This window comes from Hypanus sabinus, chromosome 11, assembly GCF_030144855.1.
Source record: "Hypanus sabinus isolate sHypSab1 chromosome 11, sHypSab1.hap1, whole genome shotgun sequence".
NCBI lineage: Eukaryota > Metazoa > Chordata > Chondrichthyes > Myliobatiformes > Dasyatidae > Hypanus > Hypanus sabinus.
Genome location: NC_082716.1, coordinates 44,423,912 through 44,451,179, shown reverse-complemented (window position 1 = coordinate 44,451,179; position 27,268 = coordinate 44,423,912). Strand labels below are relative to the sequence as shown.

The 27,268-nt window shown below is 43.2% G+C and overlaps 1 protein-coding gene across 3 annotated transcripts in view; it reads right to left on the bottom strand.

Annotated features, from left to right (window-relative positions):
• eps15 (epidermal growth factor receptor pathway substrate 15) overlaps positions 1-27,268 on the bottom strand; it is a 152,237-nt gene that overhangs the window by 30,952 nt on the left and 94,017 nt on the right. For all 3 annotated transcript variants that reach the window (XR_009514743.1, XM_059984256.1, XM_059984255.1), the window contains exons 14-16: positions 4,373-4,534; positions 2,934-3,131; positions 741-941 (exon numbers count right to left, since the gene is read on the bottom strand). Coding sequence is in view for 2 of the 3 variants with exons in the window: in XM_059984256.1 (XP_059840239.1) it covers positions 741-941; positions 2,934-3,131; positions 4,373-4,534 (561 nt within the window). In the remaining variant the exon portion in view is untranslated. The remainder of the gene's footprint in view (positions 1-740; positions 942-2,933; positions 3,132-4,372; positions 4,535-27,268) is intronic.

The following is a 27,268-nucleotide window of genomic DNA, read 5'->3' as shown; positions in this document are numbered from 1 at the left end:
TGATGCTTAATAGAAGTTGGATAATGCAACAAATCGATGATCCAATCAATAACAGGATGGTTTAAAAAGAAGAAAATGTGTTTTTTGGAATGGTCAAATCAGAATCCAGACCTTGACCCAATTGAGATGCTGTGGCATGATCTGAAGATTCATGCAAGGTATCCCAGAAATACTGATGAACTGAAACAGCTTAATATGAAAGAATGGTCTAAAGTTCCTCCTTGTCATTGTGCAAGTCTGATCAGCAGCTACAGGAAACGTTTGTGGAGGTTCTACCAGCTATTAAACACAAGGATTCACATATTTTTTCCCAGCCTATACTGTGAATGATTAAACAATGTGTTAAATAAAGACATGACAAATTTGCATGTTATTAGCTTAGGCAGATTGCGTTTGTCTGTTATTGTGACTTAGATGAAGATCAGACTACATTTTGAGTGTTTAATGCAGAAAACCAAGTAACTGTAAAGGGTCGCAAACCTGTTCTTGCAACTGCACATTGCGTAGACTATCATTTGCAACCATGTAATTTCTTTCAAAGTTAAATTTTCCACTCCAGTTTTTAAACTCCTCGATGTAGACTGCAGAAAATAAACATGATTAACCTTTGAAATGTCACTTAATGGTTGTACTAACTGCTTGAAACTGAAGGCCAGGGAATTCACAAAATAGTGCAGTTTATATTTATGAACAAAATTATTTCAAATACAGCTGAATTGAAGTGATTGAAAATGTCTTACCACAGGCTCAATAATGGCCTCTTCTTTCTCCAATGGACTTTGCCGCTCTGTATCTTCCTTCTGCTCAGTGGACTCACCAACACCGTTGTTGAGATCACAGTGCTCAACACTGCCATTGACAATAGGTTGCAGATGATTCTGCCACCTGAGTTGGTTGTTTGTGCTTTCCTCGTTGTGCAACTCAGACAACTTGAACTTCACCTTTCAATACAAAACTCAAGGAGTTATTGAACGTGCTTAAAATACCTGGGTGACAGGTGGACAATCTGAAATACTTATAAATAATAAGACAATGAGTTTTCAGCCTGGAAATGACATTGATGTGGCATGGGGAAAATGGAGCTTAGAGCCCCATCCCTTCATCACATTCCACCTATAACCCCCATCTCATCCTTTCCTCTCACATTTATTCAGTCTGATAGCATTGACCCAAAATCTTGACAGTCCCTTTGCCTTCACAGATGCTGGTTGACCCATCAGTTCTTTCAGTACATTTTTATTCCTCCAGCTTCCATTATCTGCAGTCTCTTGTATTTCCAATAACCAAAAGCAGTTCAAACATGTATGCACATAATCCCTTAACAAGTTTTTCTTTAAAATAAGCATAGCTAGTTATTTTCAGCAAGGCACACATAATATGTTCGGGCTTCTTTGGCTGCCAGTTGCTAAGGTGCCATTCTATTTCATTTGCATAGCCTATGAATGTAGACGATTAAGCCAGCTGATGTCTACACAAGTTGACAGCAAGGATGCCTCTGAGCTAACTTGAACCACAATCCTGGTTAACATCACGTCTAACTTAAAATTATAACACTCATTTTCAAACCTTTTCATAGTCTCACTGTTCCACCTTTCTGTAATCACTTCTAGCTTTTGCAGCCCTGATATCTGCACTCTCCAACTCTCCATTCCTTGCAAATTTGATAGGTTTATCTTCAAGGGCCTTGCAATCTGGCACTCACAACAAAAAGCTGATACTTTCTTATGGTCATGGACCTCCAGGCAGAATACGCTCCATCTACTACCACTCTCTGTTCTATGGGTAGGCGAATGGTGCTCAATAGTAACTCATTGAGTGCATCTATGAAAAAAAGCTTATTTTCTACCTTTGATGTCCTCCTTTTTCCTTTTTATGGTAAACAGAGTTCTGTTGAAGACCCTGGCCTGGAGATACACTCAGACCAGTTCTTTGCGATGTTGGGACCTGCTCCTGGGGCCTCACAACCAGATACTTTTCATGGTCTAGAAAATAAGTGCACATTAGAGATTCCAAGGCTTTGCGGCCCTGTGGATGGGCCGATTCTAAGCTGGTGCCGCCAAATGAAATGTCACAGGAGAGAACAGAACATTGGGAACAGCAGTAGCTGTCAGATGCTCTGAACTCGGCAAATCGCATGCTCTCTCTCGTTGATGGGGAGAGTTTGTTGCCAATTCTCTGGTTGGAGAACTCGAAAGAAAAAACGGCATAACAGACTTTTAACACTGTAAATCAGCGAGTTGTTTTGTAATGTCTCCCCTCTCGCTGTTGTTAGAGAGAGCCTGTGGTATGTTGAATTGTCAGGTGATTGATTGGTTTTTGTTTTACTGCAGACCATGGTCTTTATTGGGGGTTTGCTATTGCTTGCTTGGTGGGTGGAGGGTGCTGATGCTTTTTTGCAGGAGTGGGGGAAAGTCGTTGCTTTGCTGCTGCTTGTGTGTGGGGGAAGGAAGTGGGGGTGCTTTGGGGTTCTAACATTTAACTGTCACTTATTCTTTAGGGCACTCTTCTGTTTTCATGGACGCCTGTGAAGAACAAGAGTTTCAGGATGTATATTGTATATATTTCCCTGATATTGAATGGAACAACTGAGCTCTTGTAGGCCATTTCTGGAGCCACATAGCCAAGTTTCCCTGAATCGCACGTCTCCAAACTTTCTGAATGTGCCTACCATGGGAAACCTCGTCTAACACCTCACTAAAATCCACATACATTACCTCCACTGCTCTGCTTTCATCAGTTTGTTTTGTCACTTCCTTCCTCAAAGAGTTCAGTCAGGATTGTGAGACAAAGCCTGCCCCTACAAAGCCCTATCCCTAAGTTTTACGTTAATGGAAAATCTCCCAATTTACTGACGCAATAATCTAATGTAAAAATCATAAATTGCTAATTCAAGAAATATCAGTAATCTAGTCCGTAAGCAATGGTCAATTTACCTGATTAATATCATGATGGGATGACCAAAGAGATTGCTGTATAGGTTCCAGCTGGGCTTGACTTGTGTCCATTCGCTCTTCCAGCTCGGCTGTCTCCTGATGCAGTCGTTCCAGTTCCTCCTGTGCTCGCATCAGCTCCTCCTTATAAGATGATATCTGGGTTTCCTGATTTGAAATCTCAGTCTTTAGTGATGAGATCTGAAACCAAGGTGAGTAATGAGTAATACTTATTTGGACAATTCCAAATATTTAATGTGGTAGAATGATTACCAAGCCTGATTTTTACGTGAAAGAAAAATGAGATAATAGTATATAATGTATTCCAGGAATTGCAGTAAGAGTTTTGACAGTATAGCTGGTATGTTACTATATTTCAAAGAACTTTTGCAAAGGCACAAATTCAATCATTTGGGAACTTTAATTCATATAATTGAATGCATTTTTATTTTCATCATCTATTCACAGTAAGTGGATACTACCGGTAATGCCATCATTTATTATCCTTCATTACTTATTCTTAAACCAAGGAGGGAGGAGTCGCGTAGGGAGTGATCCCTGTGGAAAGCAGAAAGGGAGGGGGAGGGTTTCTGCAGGGATCACTCCCTATGCGACTCCTTTGTCCCACCCCTTCCCACCGATCTCCCACCTGGCACTTATCCTTGTAAACGGAACAAGTGCTACACCTGCCCTTACACTTTCTCCCTCACCACCATTCAGGGCCTCAGACAGTCCTTCCAGGTGAGGTGACACTTCACCTGTGAGTCGGCTGGTGTGGTATACTGCGTCCGGTGCTGCAGGTGTGGCCTTTTATATATTGGTGAGAACCGATGCAGACTGGGAAACCGTTTCGCTGAACACCTACACTCTGTCCGCCAGAGAAAGCAGGATCTCCCAGTGGCCACACATTTTAATTCCATGTCCCATTCCCATTCTGATATGTCTATCCATGGCCGTCTCCACTGTCAAGATGAAGCCACACTCAGGTTGGAGGAACAACACCTTATATACCGGCTGGGTTGCCTCCAACCTGATGGCATGAACATTGACTTCTCTAACTTCTGTTAATGCCCCTCCTCCCCTTCTTACCCCATCCCTGACATATTTAGTTGTTTGTTTTTTTCTCTCTCTCTCTCTGCCCATCCTCCATCTCCTTCTGGTGCTCCCCTCTCCCTTTCTTTCTCCCGTCCCATGATCCTTTCCGTTCTCCAGCTCTGTCTCACTTTTGCCAATCTCCTTTCCAGCTCTTAGCTTCATCCCACCCCCTCCGGTCTTCTCTTATCATTTCGCATTTCCCCCCTCCCCCCATTACTTTCAAATCTCTTAGTATCTCTCTTTTCGGTTAGTCCTGACGAAGGGTCTCGGCCCGAAACGTCGACAGTGCTTCTTATTACAGATGTTGCCTGGCCTGCTGTGTTCCACCAGAATTCACTAGAACTTACCAACTGTGTCTCCTCTGTGCATTTCTGCCTGATGTCGTTTAACTGCTCCTCCAGTTTGTTCTTCTGTTGATCCAAGTCATTGAGAACATCCTGTACTTCTTGCCTCTGCTCCTGTAATTTCTGTAGGTTTGTGCTTTCCTTATTGACTTCATCTTGGAGATCCTGCAATCAAGACAGTCACTTAAATATAAGAACACACTTGATCAACTGAAGTGTTAAAATATATATACTTCCCATAATATCCTCAACAGCAAACGAAGCCACTGCCCAGAGCACTATCTACAAGATATAATACAACTACTGACTGAGTGGATTACTTCTGTGGTGCTTGATATACAGATTACATTTCTCAGCCTCAGAACTGCTGCTGGCATACTTAAAATTAGAATATATAAGTCAGTACAGTTTTATTTAACTGAGCATTGCTTCAATTTCATTTAATACGAATTAATTTAACTAAACCATTTATGACTCATACTCCAGGACCAAGCAGGTCCTTGTCATGTTTTAAATATAAAGTATTACATTATTCTGGCTATGTGCGCTCAAACTACAACCTTCAATGTAGTGAAATTACAAACATTACCTTCTTGGGAAACATTACAGACAAAACATCCAGGCCACTCAGTCACCTCACAACCTCTGTTTCCCACACACACTGTATTGCCAAGGTGGGAGGGGGCGGCGATGCTGTGCATACCCATTCACCTCCTCCCTGCTGCAGTTAAAAATCTTCCCTCCAACTGCACCCTGTGCAAATGGTTTGATAATTTTGCTGACCATAAGCATGATCCTGCGCAACCATATACCTGCTATTTTTATTACCGCTCCCACTCCTATTATGCTCAATTCTCAACACTGTTCCCTGAAAACTCATTGTCAGCCTGGGAAAAAGACACTGCCTTCCATTGTCAAGTTTAATTTTGGATCATAAACAATGCTCAACACTGGAAACAACACTGGTCCCTATGGTTGCCCTTTCGCCCCACCAGTGACCAGCACCAGCAGCAGGTGCTACCCCAAGGCGGTGGCATCTATCGTCAAGAATCCCCAACACCCAGTTTATTATCATTGATATATGTTGTAAAATTTGTTGTTTTGCAGTAGTAAAGTGCCATACTTATACGTTACTATAATTTGCAATAAGAATATATAAAGATAAATAAATAGTGCAAAAACACATCTACAGTGATTAAATGCTTTAAGAGGTTGGTCATGACTAGACTGACCTCCTGCACCAGCAAGGACCTGGACCCATTGCAATTTGCCCATCGCCATAATAGGTCAATGGCAGACGCAATCTCAATGGCTCTCCATGTGACTTTAGACCACCTGGACAACACAAACACCTATGTCAGGATGCTGTTCATCGACTATAGCTCAGCATTTAATACCATCATTCCTACAATCCTGATTGAGAAGTTGCAGAACCTGGGCCTCTGTACCGCCCTCTGCAATTGGATCCTCGACTTTCTAACCAGAAGATCACAGTCTGTGTAGATTGGTGATAACATCTCCTCCTCGCTGACGATCAAAACTGTCATACCTCAGGTGTGTGTGCTTAGCCCACTGCTCTACTCTCCACAGACCCATGACTGTGTGGCTAGACATAGCTCAAACACCATCTATAAATTTGCTAGTTGGTGGTATCTCAGATGGTGATGAGAGGGCGTACAGGAGCAAGATATGCCAACTGGTGGAGTGGTGTTGCAGCAATAACCTGGTACTCAACGTCAGTAAGACGAAAGAGCTGATTGTGGACTTCAGGAAGGGTAAGATGAAGGAACACATACCAATCCTCATAGAAATGGAGAGAGTGAGCAGTTTCAGGTTCTTGGGTGTCAAGATCTCTGAGGATCTAACCTGGTTCCAACATATCGATGTAGTTATAAAGAAGGCAAGACAGCAACAACACTTTATTAGGAGTTTGAAGAGATTTGATAGGTCAACAAATATTCAAAAACTTCTATAGATGTACCGTGGAGAAAGTTCTGACAGGCTGCATCACTGTCTGGTATGGTGGGGGGGGGGGGGGGCTATTGCGCAGGACAAGAAGAAGCTGCAGAAGGTTGTAAATTTAGTTGCCTCCAACTTGAGTACGAGTCTACAAAGTACCCAGGACATCTTCAAGGAGCGGTGTCTCAGAAAGGCAGCGTCCATTATTAAGGACCCCCAGCACCCAGGGCATGCCCTTTTCTCACTGTTACCATCAGGTAGGAGGTATAGAAACCTGAAGGCACACACTCAGCGATTCAGGAACAGCTTCTTTCCCTCTGCCATCTGATCCCTAAATAGACTTTGAACCCTTGAACACTACCTCACTTTTTTAATATATATTATTTTTGTTTTTGCACAATTTTTAATCTATTCAATATATGTATACTGTAATTTATTTATTATTTTTCCCCTTCTATATTATGTATTACATTGAACTGCGGCTGCTGAGTTAACAAATTCCACAACATGTGCCGGTGATAATAAACCTGATTCTGAAAAAGAGAATAAAGTAGTGAGGAGGTGTTCATGGACCATTTAGAAATCTGATGGCAGAGGAGAAGAAGCTGTTCCTAAAATGTTAAGTGTGCATCTTCAGGCTCTTGCACTTCCTCATTGATGGTAGGAATGATCGGGGCAGGTGCTGGATGATGATGGTTACCATCGTGCTTTGCCTTTTGAAGATGTCCTAGCTGGTGGGGAGGCTAGTGCCCATGATGAAGCTGACTGGGTTTACAACCTTCTGCATCTTTTTCTGATCCTGTGCATTGGCCCCTCCACATCAGATGGTGAATCAACCAGATGGAATGCTCTCCATGGCACACCTGTAGAAATTTGCTAGAGTTTTTGGTGACATATCAAATCTCCTCAAGCTTGAAATATAACTGCAGGCATGTTATGCCCTCTTCTCGTTACTACCTTCAGGCTGAAGGTACAAGTGGTACAACATCGACAGGCTCAGGAACAGCTGACTTCCAACGACCATCAGAACTTGAACCTATCTGCACAACCCTAACCCTGATTCAGCAAAAGAACATTACAGACAAGTTCTTGCACTACCATGGACTTGCCTTGCTTTTGCAGTCTTTTTCCGCCCATTGTAAGATATAATTTTGTGTATAATTTATATTCTGTGTTGACTGCAAGCTTTTCACTCTACCTATACTTCACCGTACTTATGTACACGACATTAAACTTTACTGTACTCATATTTCTTCCCCTTAATTCCTTTCAACCGCTCCCCATTTCCCTGCCTTTTATCTGATAAATCACATTAAAATTCTAAACAGTTTGCAGCAAAGGTCAATGAACTGAAATATTAACTCCAATTCTCCACAGATGCTGCCATAACTACTAAATACTACATTTTCTACTTTTATTGCAGCTTTCCAGAAACAGTAGAACGTGGCTTTAATTGGACTGCTTATAAATGTTATCCATTTTAAAAGAATGAACATCCAGTTAAATTATTGTACTGCTGCGTGTTTTTCTTCACCAGCATTGTAACTATAAGTGTGTTTCTTGCTTCCAGCTCCCCAAAGGCACATAAAAGCTATTTTTACACAAGTTTATGTACACTGTGCTGACTTTACTGCAATATAACCCAAGGACTGCAGTATCTTCAGAAAATGAGGTAAAATTCAGTTAATTAACCAATGTTTTTCTCTCCCTTTTGCCAATTGTTTATCTTAAAGTCACTTTTAACAAGATAATAGGAAAACATTTTATGTGAATTGGATCAGGCTGTGCTGAATTAGTCCTTTACCAAAGAACACTGCCAAGGTCCAAACTGAACCCAACCGAATGCAGAAGGTTAGATTGTTGGCCCTTCACATTCCTTCATCTCAGGACATGATCTGTACAGCAGCAATGCTTTGTGACATGCAAGAGAGGACCTTGTGATTTTGGCTCAGCCTTTCTCTCTCTCTACTGGTATAACCTGACCTGCTGGGCATATCCCACAACCTTGTCATTGACAACGCTTAATACAGACAAAGAAGCATCATCTGCCACATTCGCTCATTCCTGACAGCTTGCAAGGCTAAGGGCAGGGCCTTGCTAGCAGTGAAAACTTGCATGGATGGGAACAATCTTTATGTTTCGAGCATTTGAATTTTAAAAATCTGAAAATGTAAGGAAAATTAAAATCAGATAACTAGTTAAACATGTCAAAGCAAAATACGATATACTTTTCTAAGATGGTAATATTCATTCCCCCTTTCCTCCTAAACATTCATCCTGCAATCCGTATTGAAATCTATGGGGTCTTGGGATGGCAGTGCCACCTACTGCAGTCCATTTTTCAAAACTATCCCAGATAGCAGCGTTTCACAGAGCACACGTTAAATATCAGTATCTCAGCTGCAATGGCTGAATTCCATTCATTCTGCCTGAAAAGCTCAGCATATTCCAGCCCATCCTTAAATTTCAGAGACTTAGACCAAAGATACAAGAACCTTGAAATACAATTATGTTCCAAATTCAGACTGATAGATAATTAATGTTAAATCATTTTTTAAAAACTTAAATGCTGTTAAAAAACAACCTCCCAGGATCCAAACAGTGCAACTTATTTGAAACTAGTATCTTGCCTTCAGTGTTCATGATGTTATCCTTTACACAGGAGAAATCAAATGTGGTAGGTTTAGGGAGAACCTGCATTCATCTGCAGATGTGACCCTAAGCTTGCCTGCTACTTCAATTATGGAGTCATAAAAGGCCCTCTGTGCTGGCCATCAATTACCAATTTATACTAAATAGTTTTCCCTTATTAATTTAATTTTTCCCACATTCTCATCTACCACACACCTACACAATCTAAATCGCAAATTAACCTAATAGCCTATGTCTTTGGGGTGTGAGAGGAAATGGGAAAACCAGAACACACTGAAGTGACATGAGAAAATGGAAACTGCAGAGACAATACCTGGCGCCAGAAATGAACCCAGATCTCTGGCATTGAGGGAGAGATTCAATAAGCTGAGAACTGTAATCCCCAGATTTATCCCACCCTGACCTGTGACAATAAAGCATGCTGTTAGCCACAGAGAAATCATAGAGATACAAAGAATCATAACAGAGTCAGGAGAAGTACAGCACAGAAACAGGTCCTTCATTACAAAACCACTTAAAGTGCCTACTCCCAACTACCTGTACTAGGACCATAACCCTCCATATCCCTACTATCCATGTACCTATCCAAACTTCTTTTTATTGTTGAAATCAAGCTCACATGGACCACTTGTGCTAGCAGCTCATTCCACACTCTCACGATCCTCTGAATGAAGAAATTTCCCATGTTCTCCTTAAACTTCTCTGCATTTTTCCACATTTGATCATTTGGTTTCACCTCATCAGTTATATATCATTTTTCTACCAATTCATTTTTCACAAGAAATTCTGCAGATGCTGGAAATCCAAAGTAACACACACAAAATGCTGGAGGAACTCAGCAGGTCATGCAGCATCAATGGAGAGGAAATAAAGAGTAGGCGTTTGGGCCCGAGGCCCTTCATTAGGACAGTTTCTCAGCTTCTCTAGAACTGAAACTAACTTGTTTTCTATGCTTCCCTTTTCTGATGAAGATGTATTAATTAATTTGGTTTCTCTTTCCACAGAGACTGTCTAACCTGCTGAAAGTTTCCAACAATTGCCAGTTTTATTCCAGATTTCCAGCAGTGGTTATTTTGACTTTCAAATTAAATGTTGGCCTTTCCAAACAGGGAATTTGATACACAATTATGAAAGTCCATAGTGAAACCTGACTTGCCATGTTGTGAATTTACTGGAAGGATAAGAGAATGAACATCAATGCCCTTGGATAAGTGATCCATAAGACACTTATGACACTCCCCAAGACACTCCCCAAGGTCACAGTGTACACTGAGCAGTGAGGTCTCAAATATATGGCATTCACTTGCCTGACTCCAGAATCCCTAATACACACTTTATTCCAAGCTCTGTCAAGGGAAGAGATCACCAAATGGGCAGAGGAAAGGTCTTTTGTTTGTGCTCAAAGCTTTCTTGACCAACACTATTAACTTTTCAGAATACCTGGCCAATGAGTACTCAAAATGTTGAGAAAGTATCTAGGATCGTATTGAGAATCTTAAGGATATACAGTCAGGAGCAGACAAAGGACCTGGACAAGCAATAAAAATCATGGCTGACGTCACAAGCCGCTCATCCACCTGCTCTCTCACCTTGCCGTTTATATGCAAGATATGTCATTCTTACACAGCCCTCATCCACCACTACAGAACCTACAAAAGTGAAGTAAGTATCCCCCACACCAACCCTGAGGGGCTGCCTATAACTTGTCAGGTGCAATTCTCATTTCCATACCATAAATAACATACGTTTTCAAGAAAGTGATGCAGTAAAGATTTATCAAGTTGCTTCCTGTCAAACAAGGAGAGACTGAGTGGGCTAAACCTCTATTCTTTAGGAGGCCCAAGACTATTCAGCACCTCAAATCCCACTAAGGTAGTCTACAATCCAATAACATGAACACTGGATTCCTGGACTTCAGCTAAACCGCTTCCTATCTTTGTCTCTCTCTCATTTTCAAGATCTACCTAGTTCCTCATAGACTCACCACATCCCCTCCCCAGACCCCATCACCATTCTTTCGCCTTCTTTCCCTCTTCTACTCACTCCATCTGCCAGCACCTACTGAGCCCTTCCTCCCACTTGCCCACTCTACCACTTTTATTTGCTTGTGTTCCACCTTCCTTTCCTATCAGATTCCATCATCTGCAGAAAAGAAATAATCAACTAGACAAGCTAAATACATTATTTGTCTAACCATTGCCGACTGAACTCCAACGGAATACAGTTTGCTGCAAGACTCACAAAGATAATGAAAAGTAATTGTTCCATCCTTCCATCTTCATACAACAGTTGTGTTTATTTTTGCTTTAATGTTTTCCACTGATCTGGCAGACTTGAACTCACTATTAAATTAGTCTTTGAACTTGTCAGACTATACTTCCCCTTGCCCATATTAATAAGCTATAATTATTGGCTGTCCTGAGTTACTCTTAAGATCTACATTCTGAAAAAGAAAAATAATTTTAATTTGTGCCGTAAACAACTACATTACCACACAGAAGGAACTATTGATATTAATTTGTGAAAATTGTACAATGTACAGAGTTTCTGACCACAAACTCTTACACCTCGTCACATTCTTGAGCCAACATTTCCATTATAGATTGTGATGTTTATTTGTAACAGAGCGACCCTCAAGTCCATTATGGCATGAACTTTACAGGCAGCATAAGATCTTCTCAGAATACTATTACAGTGTGCTCAGACCAATTATACAATGATGTCTTGGGACAGATGAGAGGTTCTTAAGCATTTTAGAAGTCAATGTCTCAAGTGATATACTGTGAAAATTAGGTGTTAAAAGCTGTGGCATTTCCAGTTTGACACTCTCTAGGTAGTGGAGCTCCAAAAGAAAAGGACTACTTCCATTTCAACCTCACAAGGACTGAATGCACAAATGTTTCAAGTCTCCAAAGAATAACGTATTTTTACTGTTATGCTGTTCTGTACAAGTACTTGTTTTCCACTTATGTTTGGGTTACTGTTGAAGATAAGAGATAGGAGAATTGTCTGCCATCCAATTAGGATGGTCAGATTAAGGGGAGGTTTCTCAGGTGAGGGGCACTAAGGTTGGGCTTGAGGCTTTTGTTAGAGAGAGATGAAGAGAGAGAAGATGCCAGAGAGAAGCGGTCGTAGGATTCAACCCAGAGCGGGGCTGTGATTCGACAAAGCTCGGGGTAATCGATGGAGGGTCGGAGACAGGGAAACCGTGAGCTCCAATTTGTGAACATTAGACCGTTACATAAAAATGGGCCCTTTCCTTTTTTAGTTCTATCTTTACTGGTTAGTCAAATTACAAATTATAAAGCTAAATCTTTAATTGTATGTGGTGAACTGTCTGTTATTTTGTGGCACTCATTTGTAACAGGGTAACGAATTACACAGCATCCACATAAACAAGGAGTTTGGGGGTAGGTTTACACCTCAATCTCACACGTTTGGCGGGGCCAGAGATTGTCTTCCCCAGACTTACGCAGTCGAGGAAACCAGAGTGTTTCAATAAGGACAGTTGATAAACAGTCACCAAGTCACTACTTACACAGAAATAACAAGGGATTGAGTTTAAGAGCCATAAGATAATGTTACAGCTCTACAAGACCTTGGTCAGACCCCACTTGGAGCACTGAGCTCAGTTCTGGTCACCTCACTACAGGAAGGATGTCCATACTATGGAGAGAGTGCATAGGAGATTTACAAGGATATGGCTTGGATTGGGGAGTATGCCCTATGAGAGTAGGTTGAGTGAACTTGGCCTTTACTTCTTGGAACGGCAGAGGATGAGAGGTGACCTGATAGAGGTGTATAAGATGATGAGAGGCATTGATAGTGTGGATAGCCAGAGGCTTTTTCCCCAGGGCTGAAGTGGCTAACATGAGGGGGCATAGTTTTAAGGTGCTTGGAAATGTACAGAGTGGTGGGTGCGTGCCAGTGACAGTGTTAGAGGCGGATACAATAGGGTCTTTTAATTGACTCTTAGATAGGCACATGGAGCTTAGAAAAATAGAGAGCTATGCAGTAGGGAAATTCTAGGCAGCTTGTAGAGTAGGTTGCACGGTCGGCCTAACATTGTGGGCCAAAGGGCCTGTAATGTGCTGTAGATTTCTATGTTGACCCTAATCCTACATGAAAGTGCAAACCTCAAGAAATCCAGAGTGTGAAGAGCTGGCAAAAAAAAAAAGAACTGAAGCTAGAAAGATGGGCATAGGGAATCCTAGCAATGATTGGATTGTACATCATAGATTTATAGAGTCACACAGCACAGCACTGAAACAATCTCTTTAGCTGAGTCCATGTCAGCCATCAAGCACTCACAGGGTGAAAGTACAAACTGAACAATTCTGACAATATCAGAAGTCTGGATGAAAACTGTTGTGAACCACCAAGCTCATTTTGCTCAGTACTCAACAAGAGCTCCGCAGTTTGAATTACAAATCTGCCCACAGGCATAACCAGACTACTGTAAACTTGAGAAGATTTCAACTAAAATTTGGAGCCAGATTTGTTGATGCTACCAAGAAAGATGGGTAATCAAGTCGTGAGGATAGAGGAAGCCTGCATGAGAACATAGGTGTATTAAGGAGCAGGCATGAAGTTGAGAGATGTAGCATAATATAGGAAAATACAACATCTTTATGGCAAGTACTCTGAAAAGCTTGTACTTAGAAATTCTGGACTTGACAACAAGCGATAATGGGTATAAAACTAGGGAGGGCCTGACCAAGAAGTAATATATGTAGTTTTGGCCTCTATAGTTAACGCACACTCACAGACACAATTTAAATAGCCAATTAACCTAACCAACCCTGTCTTTGGGGTGTCAGAGGAAACAAAAGCACACGGAGGTCACAGGAGAAAATGGAAACAAGTTGAGACAGATCACCAGCATCGTGAGGCAGAGATTCGACAAATGTTTATCAAATGCTTACATTGGTAGCAATCCAGTTGGAAGTTAGAACTAAGAGGTTGATCAACAATGAAGGTTAGGCCTAAACTCACTGGAGTTTAACTGAATGCACGGTAATTTTATTAAAACAAAAACTCTGAAGAGAAATGACAGGGTGCACACTTCCTGTAGAGATGGTAACTAGAAGCATAAGGCATAGTTTCAGAGTAAGAGGTCACCCATTTTGGATAATGGATATCCTCCTACTCTGTGAATCTCTTCCCTCACGTTCATGACTCTTTGGAATTCTCCACCTTAGACAGCTGTGGAGGCAAAATAACTATCAATTGCCACATTGACTACTCATACGTTTATTGTAGAAGGGAGTCGTGGCATGGGGAGAACATTAAGAAATGGGAACAGCAGTAGGCCATTTGGCCTTTCAAACCTGCTCAATAAGATCATGGTTGATCTGGCCATCCTTTACCATTTAAATAATCATCTGAACTTCCATTTTTCCTTCTAAAGTGGATGACCTCACATTTACCAACATTGTACTCCACCTGTCAGAACCTTGCCCACTCACTTAATCCATCTATATATATATCTCTCTGCAGGATCTCCGCATCTTCTGCATGTACAATGTCCTGTGTATGTTACTCAAAATGGCTTCTTTGGTTTGTTACTAGCAGGAATGCTTCTTTGTCGGATAAGTGTTTCTCTCGCTGTTGTTTCGCTTTACAATGGCTGATAATGGTAATTGTATTCATTTGTTAATCAATGGGGAATGTTATTGTGTCTTGTGAAGCTGGGAACTTGGGGGAGGAGTTTTCTAGGGTTTTTTTGGTGTGAGAGAGAGGCCGAGGGTGTGCTATAGCTGTGGAGAGGAGGGACACTTTAGGTGGGATTGTGAGAGACAAGGAGTCCCGCGGAGGACAAGCCCCCCCTGCGACTAAAAAGGGAGAGGTGTCGGGAAACTTAGGAGAGGCTCAGTGAGGGAACGGACTGGAGCCTCTGGAGGAACACGTCCCCAGAGATCAGCCGGAAGACCACCGGTGCCCACGCCTCTATTCCGGATGGGCTGATAGGACCGCGTGCCAGTGTGGGTCTACGAATAGAGGGAGTTTACGCAAAAGCCGTTCTTGATACGGGATCGCAAGTGACCTTATTGAACCGGTCTTTCTACAATCAATATCTAAAGCATTTGCCCGTAACCCCATTTGACGCCCTGCAGATTTAGGGTGTGAGCAAGGGTGACTACCCGTACGATGGGTACCTATCGGTGATATTGGAGTTCTTGGAGGGCAATGTGGGAGTGTCGGAAGCTATTGAGACGTTGGTGTTGGTGTGTCCTGACCCGGTGGTGCTGCCCTCCTGATGGGGACTAACTCCCCCGTTTTGCGACGGCTCCTGGGAGCTTGTAAGGAGAAAGGGGGGGAAAGACTTTCTGGAGACCCTCTCGGTGAATCCAGTGTTTCGAGCAGTGTTCGAAGAAGGGGTTGCCCCCGAAGGGCTGAACCCGGAGTGTAAATGAGGGTCAGTGTGGTGTACGCAGGCGAGGCCCAAGATGATCGGACCAGGGGAGGTAGCATTAGTGATGGGGACCCCCAGATTCCCAGGAGTGCCAACGGGAGAAGCCCTGTTAGTAGACACCCCAGACAATCTTGAAGGGGAGACACGATTTCTGGCTGGGGCGCTGGTGAGGCCCGAAGTGCAGAGACCAGGAGTGGTACATGCGAGGAGTATAGCTATAAGTGTCAGGAACACCACGGCAAGAGAAATCACCTTTAAGAGGGGAATGCCGCTGGCACATCTGTTCCCGGTGACGGTAATGTCTAGCGCAGAGGTCGGCAACCTGCGGCTCCAGAGCCACATGCGGCTCTTTGATCTCTGTGATGCGGCTCCCCGTGGTTTGTTAGCTTTTAAAATGTAATTCGAAATTTGAAGATTATGGTGATCTTGTACAATATGAAAACTTTGCGGAGACACCGTTTCCTGGCACATCCGAACAATTAGCCACCGTTCCGACTAAGGGAGATAGCCTACAGGGGTTTGTGAGTACGTGTCTTTTGGAGCATCCGCGCCCATGGGGACGGGTTGAGGGAGGCTTTAAAGCAAGGCTGTTTAGTTCGAATAAAGTTACCTTTGACTGCAGTCTTTATTTTAGCGCTGCGTGTAGCACTACACCGCTACAACGTGTTTTTTATCGCTATTAATATACATCACAACTGCCAATGCCTGACACCCGCCAGTGCGCGCTTTCTTTTAATTCTTCGATCCAAGGTAGGCTACCTATGTAGTAACCTTCAACCCAACGTCTTTTTTTCGGAGTTCAAAATGTTTTTGTTGCATGCAGAAATGTAATTTCGTTTTCTCTGCAGGAGTTCATCAATTTCAAAAATGCAACACATTATAGTTTGTTTATACATAGCATAAAGGCAAAAAAAACCCGTTGTATGCAGTGTTATTTCATTTTGTGGCTCCCAGTGTTTTCTTTTCTGTGGGAAATGGGTCCATATTGGCTCTTTTAGTGGTAAACGTTGCCGACCCCTGGTCTAGCGCATCAGTGAGGACCCCTAACGGAGAGGGATCGGAGCATCGAAGGGAGCTGACCGTTGAAGCCTTTAACTTCGGGGATTCCCCTGTGTCGCCGGAGTGGAAACACCGGCTAGTGGAGAAGATGCTGAAGATGGAAGCTGTTTTTTCTCGGGGCGAGTTTGATGTTGGCTGCTCCAAAAGCACTTGCCACACCATCCGGGTGACGGAGGACACCCCATTCCAAGAGAGATCCTGGCGGCTGGCTCTGGCAGACGTTGAGGACGTGCGACAGCACTTGTGCAAGTTGAAGGAGGCCGGAATCATAGCTGAGTCCCGAAGTCCTTATGCGTCCCCAATAGTGGTGGCACGGAAGAAGAATGGGCGAGTGCGCATGTGTGTTGACTACAGGACGTTGAATCGGCGAACTGTCCCTGATCGATATACTGTCCCAAGAGTCGAGGATGCGCTGGCCTGCCTGAGCGGTGCGAAGTGGTTCAGTGTGCTGGATTTGAGAAGTGGGTATTACCAGATCCCGATGAGTGCCGGCGATAAAGAGAAGACCGCTTTTATCTGCCCGCTGGGGTTCTTTCAGTTCGAACGAATGCCCCAAGGCATATCCGGAGCCCCAGCCACCTTCCAGAGGCTCATGGAGAGAACTGTGGGGGATATGAATCTGTTAGAGGTGCTGGTGTATCTGGACGATTTGATAGTGTTTGGATCGACTTTGGAGGAACATGAGGAGAGGCTGTTGAAGGTGTTGGGCCGGCTTAATGAAGAAGGGTTGAAGCTTTCCCTGGACAAATGCCAGTTCTGCAAGTCGTCGGTTAACTACATTGGCCATATCATTTCGCGAGAGGGAGTGGCTACTGATCCAACCAAGTTAGAGGCCGTGACCACCTGGCCGAGACCCCAGAAAGTGGGCGCTCTGCGCTCATTTTTGGGGTTCTGTGGGTATTACCGGCAATTTGTGAAAGGATACGCCAAAGTGTGTCACCCATTGACTCAGCTGTTGTGTGGCTATCCCCTGGTGAGAAAGAAGAGGACGGGGGACCAGAGGCAGGATATTGGAGGATACTGGAACCCGGCGGAACCTTTTGGCTCGAGATGGGATGATCAATGTGAAGAGGCGTTCTGATCTTTGAAAAGGGCACTGACCCAGGCCCCGGTGTCGGCTTTTGCCGATCCCCAGAAACCATATGTGCTGCACACGAATGCCAGCCGAGAGGGTCTAGCAGCTGTTCTGTACCAGGAGCATGACAAAACATTGAGACCGGTAGCCTTTGTCAGCCGAAGCTTGTCGCCATCGGAGAGAAACTATCCCACTCACAAGTTGGAGATCCTGGCGCTGAAGTGGGCTGTGGTGGACAAGCTGGGCGATTACCTGGACAGAGCCAAGTTTGAGGTGAGAACGGATAACAATCCTCTCACTTATATTTTGACTTCGGCGAAGCTGGATGCCACAGGACATCGGTGGCTGGCAGCCTTGTCGGTATATAATTTCAGCCTGAGGTACCGCCCCAGAAGCAAGAATGTCGATGCGGATGCGTTGTCTCGTCGGGAACCGGGGGAACAGGAGAGGGACGAGGAGTGGGAGAGTGTCCCTGCCCCTGGAGTGAAGGCGATGTGTCAGTTTGCTATCACCGTGAAGGCCGAGGGAAGAGGGAGGCTGGAACGAGCCGTGGACCATTTGGGGGTTTTTGACAACGCCATACCCCTAGTTTACTGTGACCTGACCGCACTGCGGACTAAACAGTTGCCGGAACTGAGTCTGAGGGAAATGGCAACTGCTCAGCAAAATGACCCGGGCATTGGCACAGTGTGGAGAGCGGTCGAGAAGTGGGATGGGGCATTGGCTGAGAAGGCGAAACACACATTCGTGCCTCTGTTGTTGAAGGAGTGGTCTCGGTTGAAGTTAAAGAACAAAATCTTGTACCGGGTCACGGCGCCTCCGGACCAACCCCGCTGTTGGCAACTGGTCCTGCCGGAGGAGTATCGCCAGGCTGTACTCCAGGCCTTACATGATGATTCTGGACACTTGGGGGTGAAAATGACCTATGGATTACTCAAAGACCGGTTCTACTGGCCCCGGATGAGGGGGGATGTCGAAGAATACTGTAGGGGATGCAGTCGTTGCATCTGGAGGAAGACCCTGCCAGCGTCGGTGACTCCACTGTCGCACTTGCAGAGTGCGGGACCTCTGGACCTGGTATGTATGGATTTCCTGTCAATTGAGCCTGACACCAGCAACTCCTCGAATGTCTTAGTCATCACCGATCATTACACTCGCTATGCTCAGGCATTTCCCACTAAAGATCAGAAGGCGACTACAGTGGCGAAGGTGTTATGGGAGAAGTATTTTGTGCATTACGACTTTCCCAGGCGAATCCATAGTGATCAGGGGCGGGACTTTGAGAGCCACCTTATCCATGAATTACTGACTATGCTTGGGGTTGAGAAATCCAGGACTATCCCTTATCACCCACAGGGAGATCCTCAGCCAGAGAGGTTCAACAGGAGCCTGTTGGATATGCTCAGGACGCTGGAGATTGGGCAGAAAAGCAGGTGGAGTCGTCATATTGGACAATTGGTTCACTGTTACAATTGTACTCGCAATGATGCTACAGGGTATTCGCCCTATTATCTGATGTTCGGGCGGGAAGCGAGGTTGCCCACTGACGTGTGTTTTGGAGGTGGAGTGGGTGAATTACCCGGGAAGTCCCATCTAAAGTACGTGTCCAACATGAAGAGGGAGTTACAGCGGGCGTACGAGTTGGCCGGGGCGGCGGCTACCAAAAAAAACCAGAGGAATAAGATGCAGTATGATTGAAAGGTGAAGTTTGTCCAATTATTGCCGGGCGACCGGGTCCTTTTACGGAATTTGGGACTCCCTGGTAAGCACAAGTTGGCAGATCGATGGGCGGCCAGCCCCTATGTAAAAGAGAGCCAGATGCCGAACCTGCCAGTTTACCGGGTGAAACCTGAGGATGGGAAAGGGCCTATCAAGGTACTCCATCGGAATCACCTGCTGCCACTGGGTCAAGCTGTGCAGGTGGATAAGGAGCCCGAGTGGGAGGTTACGCCCAGTACAAGGACTCTGCGAGGGCGCGGAGAAAGGGAAGAGCCCGCTGCTGAAGAGCAGGGTCGGGTCCCTAACCTGGGAATGAATACCGATTCGGAATAGGACGACTCAGATGAGTGGGCCCATTCGCTGGTGCTCCAGTAGCAGGACAGGAGGCTCCTGGCCCTTCCCATACTGAGTTGGGTGAGAGGAGGGAAGGTCTTGAGGGTCAGATGGAGAGGCAGCCAACATTGGTGGGAGAGAGGGTGGAACCCGAGCGTGAGCCGGAGAGATCTCAGGTGAGGGCGGACCCCCGTGAGGAAGGGGGTGCGGGTCTGTCAGGTAGACCTGGGGTGTCCGAGATAGTGGGTTCGCAGGTGACAAGGGAGCTCAGTGGGGCAGAAGGGGTATGGAGATCTCAGAGGATTAGGCACCCCCTGGAGCGGTTGACATATGTGGTACCGGGAGAACCGAGTGTGATTTCTACTGCTCTGGGTAGTTATGTCACTGCTTTCTGCACCTGGGTTGGGTTTTGTGTGTTGCAAGAAGCTTTGGGGAACTCTAGTAATGCCATGAGGGCATGACATTTGCTGGTGGGAAGAGAATGTACAATGTCCTGTGTATGTTACTCAAAATGGCCTCTTTGGTTTCTTACGAGCAGGAATGCTTCTTTGTCGGATAAGTATTTCTCTCGTTTGTTGTTTCGTTTTAGAATGGCTGATATGGTAATTGTATTCATTTGTTAATCAATGGGGAATGTTATTGTGTCTTGTGATGCTAGGAACTTGGGGGAGGGGTTTTCGCGGGGTTTTTTGGTGTGAGGGAGAGGCCGAGGAAGACGCCGAGGAAGGTGGACGTGTGCTGGACTGCTCGTAAGACCACTGGGGTGGTCCCAGGTGCAACGGCCAGATGGGTCGATTGGTTCGTTGATTGAGCTCCAACGAGTGCACTAAACAGACTGAACTTTGATAAGTTGGCGCCTTTTGTTTTTATATATATATTGTATTGCCTACTACTCTTTTAATTTTAGTAAACTCTTTAAAGTGTATTTCATAACGGTATTTGTTGTGGGTTTGATACTGTTGGCGGGTGCGAGGTATAAACTCGATTCTCACAGCACCTGCGTGTACGGGAGGTGGGTTGGTGAGTTGCTGGAACTCCGTTTCCCCAAGACATATACCAGCCTTTTGGGTAAGTGTTACATGCATAATTTGCTTTTCCACTCAATTTTGTGTCATCAGCAAACTTATAGACACACTACACTCGGTCCCCTCTTCCAGATCATTAATGTATATTGTGAACAATTGCAGGCCCAGCACTGACCCCTGCATCATCCCTGATGCCATGCATCCATATCTTATGGATATCTTTTATGTGGCACCTTATCGAATGTCTTCAGGAAAGCACAGGAAACGTGTTGAGGCAAGGGTGGCTCAGGCATAATGTTAGTGAATGGTAGAACAGGCTTGAGGGCCTAAATAGTTTACTCCCGCCCTGTTTCAAATGTTTCCATGTGCCTATAAAAAGTATTCATTACCCTTGGAAGTTTTCATGTTTTACTGTTTTTTCGACACTGATCAACAGAAAAAGTCTCTTTCGTGTCAAAGTGAAAACTGATCTCTACAAAGTGATCCAAATTAAATTACAAACATAAAACATAAAATAATTGATTGCATAAGTATTCACCCCCTTTAGTATGACACACCAAGTTATCACTGGTGCAGCCAATTGGCATTAGAAGTCACATAATTAGTTAAATGGAGATCAGCTCTGTGCAGTCAAGGCATTTTAATTGATTGTAGTAAAAATACATCTGTATCTGGAAGGTTCAGTGGGTGGTGAGTCAGTATCCTGGCAAAAACTACTCCATTAAATAACACTCCAAGCAAATCTCCAAAAAGGTTATTGAAAAGCACAAGTCAGGAGATGGATACAAGAAAATTTTGAAGTCACTGAATATCCCTTGGAGTACAGTTAAGTTAATCATCAAGAAATGGAAAGAATTTGGCACAGCTGTAAATCTGCTCAGAGCCGACTGTCCTCAAACACTGAGTCACCATGGAAGAAGGGGACCAGTGAGGAAGGCCACCAAGAAACCTATGATGAGTCTGGAGGAGTTACATGCTTCAGTGGCTGAGACGGGAGAGACAGCGCATTCAACAAATGTTGCTGGGTGCTTCACCAGTTGCAGGTTTATGGGAGAGTGGCAAAGAGAAAGCTAGTATTGAAAAAAACACTCACATGAAATCTCAGCTAGAATTTGCCAGAAGGTGGCTGGGAGACTCTGAAATCAGATGGAAGAAGGTTCTATGGTCTCATGAAACCAAAATTGAGCTATTTGGCCTTCAGACTAAATGCTCTGTTTGGCGTAACCAAGCACTGCATGTCATCAAAAACACACCATCCCTACTGTGAAGTGTGGTGGTGGCTGCATCATGCTGTGGGGATGCTTCACTGCAGCAGGCCCTGGAAGGTTTTTGAAGGTAGAGGGTAAAATGAATGCAGCAAAATACAGTACAGGGAAATCCTGGAAGAAAACTGGATGCAATCTGCAACTAAGGAGATTTGTATTACTGTAAAACAATGACTTCAAGCATAAAGCCAAAGCTACACAGGAATGGCTTAAAAACAACAAAATTAATGTCCTGGTGTGGCCAAGTCAGAGCCCAGTCCTCAATCCAATTGAGAATTTGTGACTGGACTTGAAAAGGTCTGTTCACTCACAACCTCCATGCAATCTGTCAGAGCTTGAGCAGTTTTGTAAAGAGGAATGGAGAAAAATTGCAGTGTTCAGATGTGCACAGCCATTAGAGATCTATTCACACAGACTCAAGGCTGTAATTGCTGCCAAAGGTGCATCTAAATACTAACTTGAAGGGTGTGAATACTTACCCAATCAATTATTTGGTGTTTTATGGTTGTAACTAATTTAGATCACTTTGTAGAAATGTTTTCACTTTGACTCGAAAGAGTCTTTTTCTGTTTATCAGCATCAAAAAAGCCAAATAAAATCTACTGTGATTCAATGTTGTAAAACAATAAACCATGAAAACTTCTGGTGGGGGGGGAGGGATATTTCTATAGGCACGGTAAGATAAGCTTGTGAAAGTGTGAATTTCAATGTACAACTGCTTCTTAAATCCTGTTATTCAATGCTTAATTTAAAATGGTTTATTAACCACCCTTTTATCTCCCTTGGTAGCTCTTCTTCTACTCCTTCTCCTTGATATCCTCAATATTCTATCAATATGACAGCCAAGAATGCCCCAGCACACAGTAATGATACTGCTGGATTTGTTACCAAGGTATCTGGATTAATGATCCAGAAACAAGAGTTCAAATCGTGGATGCAATTATTTGGAAAAGAAGACTGTCATCAGTGACTATGAACCTTCCCACTTGATCTTAAAATTCTCTCTAGCTCTTTAATACCCTGTAGGATAAGAAATTTGTTAACCACACCTGATTTGGCTTATGAGATTCCAGGCAATGTAATTAATCCTTAAATGCATTGTGGGAAGGCTGGTAAAATATTTAATTCAAGGGTAATTAAGAATGGGCAATAAATGAGATATTAATTTCTTGTGAAAGGATAAAAATATAATAGTATTTGCACCATACCGCAAATTACCTTTCTAATTAATTATTAGATAAAGTAGCCAGCATTTTTAACACAGAGACATCTCTAGCAGCCTGCTCCAAACTACACAGTTTCCTAACATTTCAAGAAAACCAAATATTTCTCAAAGTAAGCAAGATGCTTTTTAGTCTTATGTTTCTCCCCCCTTTCCGGTGTCCAACCACGACATTCAGATTTCGTCAAAGTTTAACTTGAAGTTTATGGAAGATCTGCATTTAAAGGTGCTGGACTTCCTTTACAGTCATAGAAGCATTACAGGACATGTTACATTAGGCTTCTTAAAATTTATCTGTTTTCTCAGGTACACACATCATCCTAACCACATTGTATCATAAATGCTTCAGAATCCAGTTTGATATCACTTGCAAATGTTGTGAAATTTATTGTTATGTGGCAGCAGTACATTGCAATAATAATTGTAAATTACAGTAAATATATATTTAAAAAGTTAAATTAAATTAGTGCAATAAGAGGGGAAAAAAGGAGTGAGTTAGTGTTCATGGGTTCAATGTCCATTTAGAAATCCAATGGCAGAGGGGAAAAATTATCCATTCCAAAATTGTTGAGTGTACGCTTTCAGGCTCCTGTACTCCCCCCGATGGTAACAAGAGACCATGAGCTTTAATTGCTCATTCAACTCTCTGCTTTTTTTTTCCCCACACTAAAAACTGAATACAGTGGATTCTAGTTAATTGGGCCATTGGTTAATTCGGCAACCTTTTTATTGGGAAACTCTCAAAGAACAAAAACTAATCAAGAAAATAGGCGGGATTCCTTTCATTTATTTAGGACTCTATATCACATAATTGTAGCAGGGGACTGTTGCCAAGAAGTTTCTAACTTGTGTCAGATGTGTACAGTTGTGTGGTGTTAAGACACTACACTGTGCTTAAATTGAACAGTTTTTAAATAGCGCCAATTGTGTGTGCTTCTTAAAAAACAGTAATTTTGTCACTGATAGTTGGCAAGAAATAACCAGTAAGACAATTCTGAACTGTTTTTCTCACTGCAATTTCAAGCATTCAGGCTTGGAGATGTTGGAAATGAGAATGAAAATGAAACTATTTCATTACTTCAGTAAGTTAGGAACTTTTGAAAATTTTTAAGATACCTTGAATGTTGCAATGTAAGTAAAGATTTGGAGGATGCAATCTTCGGAAAATTGTATGAAGACAGTCCATTATCTACACTAGGTGTCTATGCTAACTTTGTTCATTTACAGTAAATCTAAAGAACACAGCAGCATACACTCAGCTCTCACATGTACTGCAAGGAGCTGTTGCATACAACCAAGAGGCACACCGCAACACATCACTTCGACAGGTGGGCTAAACCAGATGAGGATAGCTGACAGGCTTTATACTCTGGTGAGATAGGGACATTGCCTATCCTATCAAGCAAAGTCAGCTCTGGCAGACTGGGCAGATGAAACCTATCAATGGCCAGGAAGGGGGTTCTGCAAAGCTTTGTAGAGGGTGAAGGGCATAACAAGGCACAGTCATAGTCAACCACTGCAACCAAGGAAGAGCAGTTGTGACAACATTTGTACGATTGAACCCGGACTTCCAAGGTTGAGAAGTGGAAATGCCCCAGTACAATGGCATTTCCCTACTTTAAAAACTTTCCTACACAGGTTTCCTGTCATCATCAGGTACAACAGACAACCACCAAACCAATTATTAGGAACTAAAGCACAGTTTTATAGTACTGTGTAGTATTAATAATGTTCAAATTTGTTCTGTATTTCACTTAAATACATAATCTGTTACTCAGTTAAATGGTAGTTAGTGTTTTCTTTTCATACCTTTTTAACTACTTCCATGAAATTTCAGCTAGTTGGGGCAGTTGCTTAAATGGGCTAAAATGTACTGATCCTGATGTGTCCCAATTAACCGGAATCCACTGTATGCAGAGTGCTGAATATATGGTATATAGAAGCATCTCTTCCTTTTGAGGAAGATACAACTAACCCAAGGTGACAGAGCTTCACAGGATGTGACAACCTTAAGCACTAGAGTCTGCTATCATGTGTTGTGGTGGTGGCATTGCTCTCACCCTACACTAAAGCTGTATTCAACATATTGATACAACCTGTGAACCACATTTATGAATGAAATCCCTGGGTACTCGATAGTCAACTAGTGAGCTGAGTAGAATAAGGTCCATGAAGGAGTAGTGAAAAGTCAATGAATCAAGGCTGTTACCTGCAATAAAGTAAAGAAATTCAGGAGGTAGTGATCTAGCATTACAAAACAGCTCGATGCTGAGGAGATGGAATCCCTCTCAACTGGGAAAGATGCTCATCTGGTATGCAGGCAATGTCGGTGCAGACTGGAGTATCTAACCTGAAACTGATGTGCAGGGAAAGCTTGGTTTATTGCGTTTCTTGTCCATTTGGGAAAGTAATTTGGCAGTTCCCCCTGGACAGAGAATTTCAGAAATCTCCACAATGCAATGCTTGCAACTGTGAAAAGTTGCTCATATCAAAGCTGAAGTCTGAAATGAGTACATCTCACTCAAGATATCATTTAATCAATGTCGTCATCCAGTAAAGAGTAAATTATATTGGAAAGGCAGTTCTTTCTCAGAAAAACAGTAGAGAAACACAGAGGCTGCACAAGGATCCTATGCTTTCACTATTAATGAAAATAGCCATATTTTAAAATTCCATTTTTATTTAATTACATGAATTTAAATTCCCTGCTGCTATAGTGGGATTCAAATACATGTCTTAAGATAAAGAGCTCAGACCCCCTGATTGTTACCACTCTGCTACTGGAAAGAGTTCTCCTGATCATCAACTTCCATCCCAACGGATTCCATATTCAATTGATCATCCTTTCACTACTTCCATCACCTCCATAGAGATCCCACCATCAGATGTTTTTCCCATTCATCCTCTTTCAAAACTCTTAAGGGGCCATCCATTTGTAATTCCCTGATCTGCTCATCAACCATTTCCTTGCTCATGCCGCTTTCCATGCAACCTGATGTTTTAGCCCTCTACTTTCCACCATACAGAGACCCATACAGAGAAGATGTAATTCACTTGCAATCCTTCCAGTCAAGTGTACAGCTTTTCATGATGTACTCTCCTCTACATTGCAGACAAAAAAGTCTAGGTACAGTATATACACAGGTGAACTTGATCTTCTAGTTGCCAACACCTGAATTTTCCACCCCACTCGTACTCTAACCTGTTGTACTGCAGATCACCAATCTGTCGTATTAACTCAGTTTTACCCTCCACACACTTACTGAGCACTTCCTAAGCTTTGTATTATACTTTTTTTTTTATACATGTCACTTAGCTTGTGTCATTCTCTAACTGATCTCAATAAACAGCAACCAGGTTTCTTCAACAGCTTATGATCATGCCCAACCTGACCTTCCCTATCAGATAAAAAAACACAAAATGCTGGCAGAACTCAGCAGGCCAGACAGCATCTATGGGAGGAGGTAGTGACGACGTTTCAGGCTGAAACCCTTCATCAGGAGGTTTCGAAACATTGTCACTACCTCCTCCCATAGATGCTGTCTGGCCTGCTGAGTTCTGCCAGCATTTTGTGTTTTTATTTATTTCCAGCATCTGCAGATTCACTTGTGTTGCCCTCACTATCAGATATTTCCTTTGCTCCATCTCTTCCCCATTCTCAAAGTAACTTAAGAGTTACTTTCCTTGTCCTGATGAAAGTCTTCAGCTTGAAAGGCTATTTTTATTTCTCAGCTGTCTGACTTGCTGAGAGTTTCCAGCATTTTTTGTTTTTAATAATGGCGCTACTTTTTATAACTATATTTATATCAAAGCTAGGTACACATTAATAAATTTAGATCTGAAAATTATTCCATACTTTTACTGGGCATCTCGGACCCTCACTAACAGCCGCGGACTCTGCGGTGAGAAACCCACCTGTCTCAGGCTTCGTATGTCTAGGGTGTACACAACTTCGGTTCAGCCAAATCCCTGAGGTTGGGATGCCTCGCCCACCCAGACCCCAGCTTGTGTGACTGCTGTGTGATCTTCTACCCCTGCAACAGCCCGTCGGCAAAAAAATAACAGCTTGTACACTTCATACAATTATAAAGTAGTATACTTAAAAATGTTAACTTAAGCAAACAGTTAATGGAAAGAAAGAAAAAAACCAAAAAGGTCCCATTATTCTTGTCTGT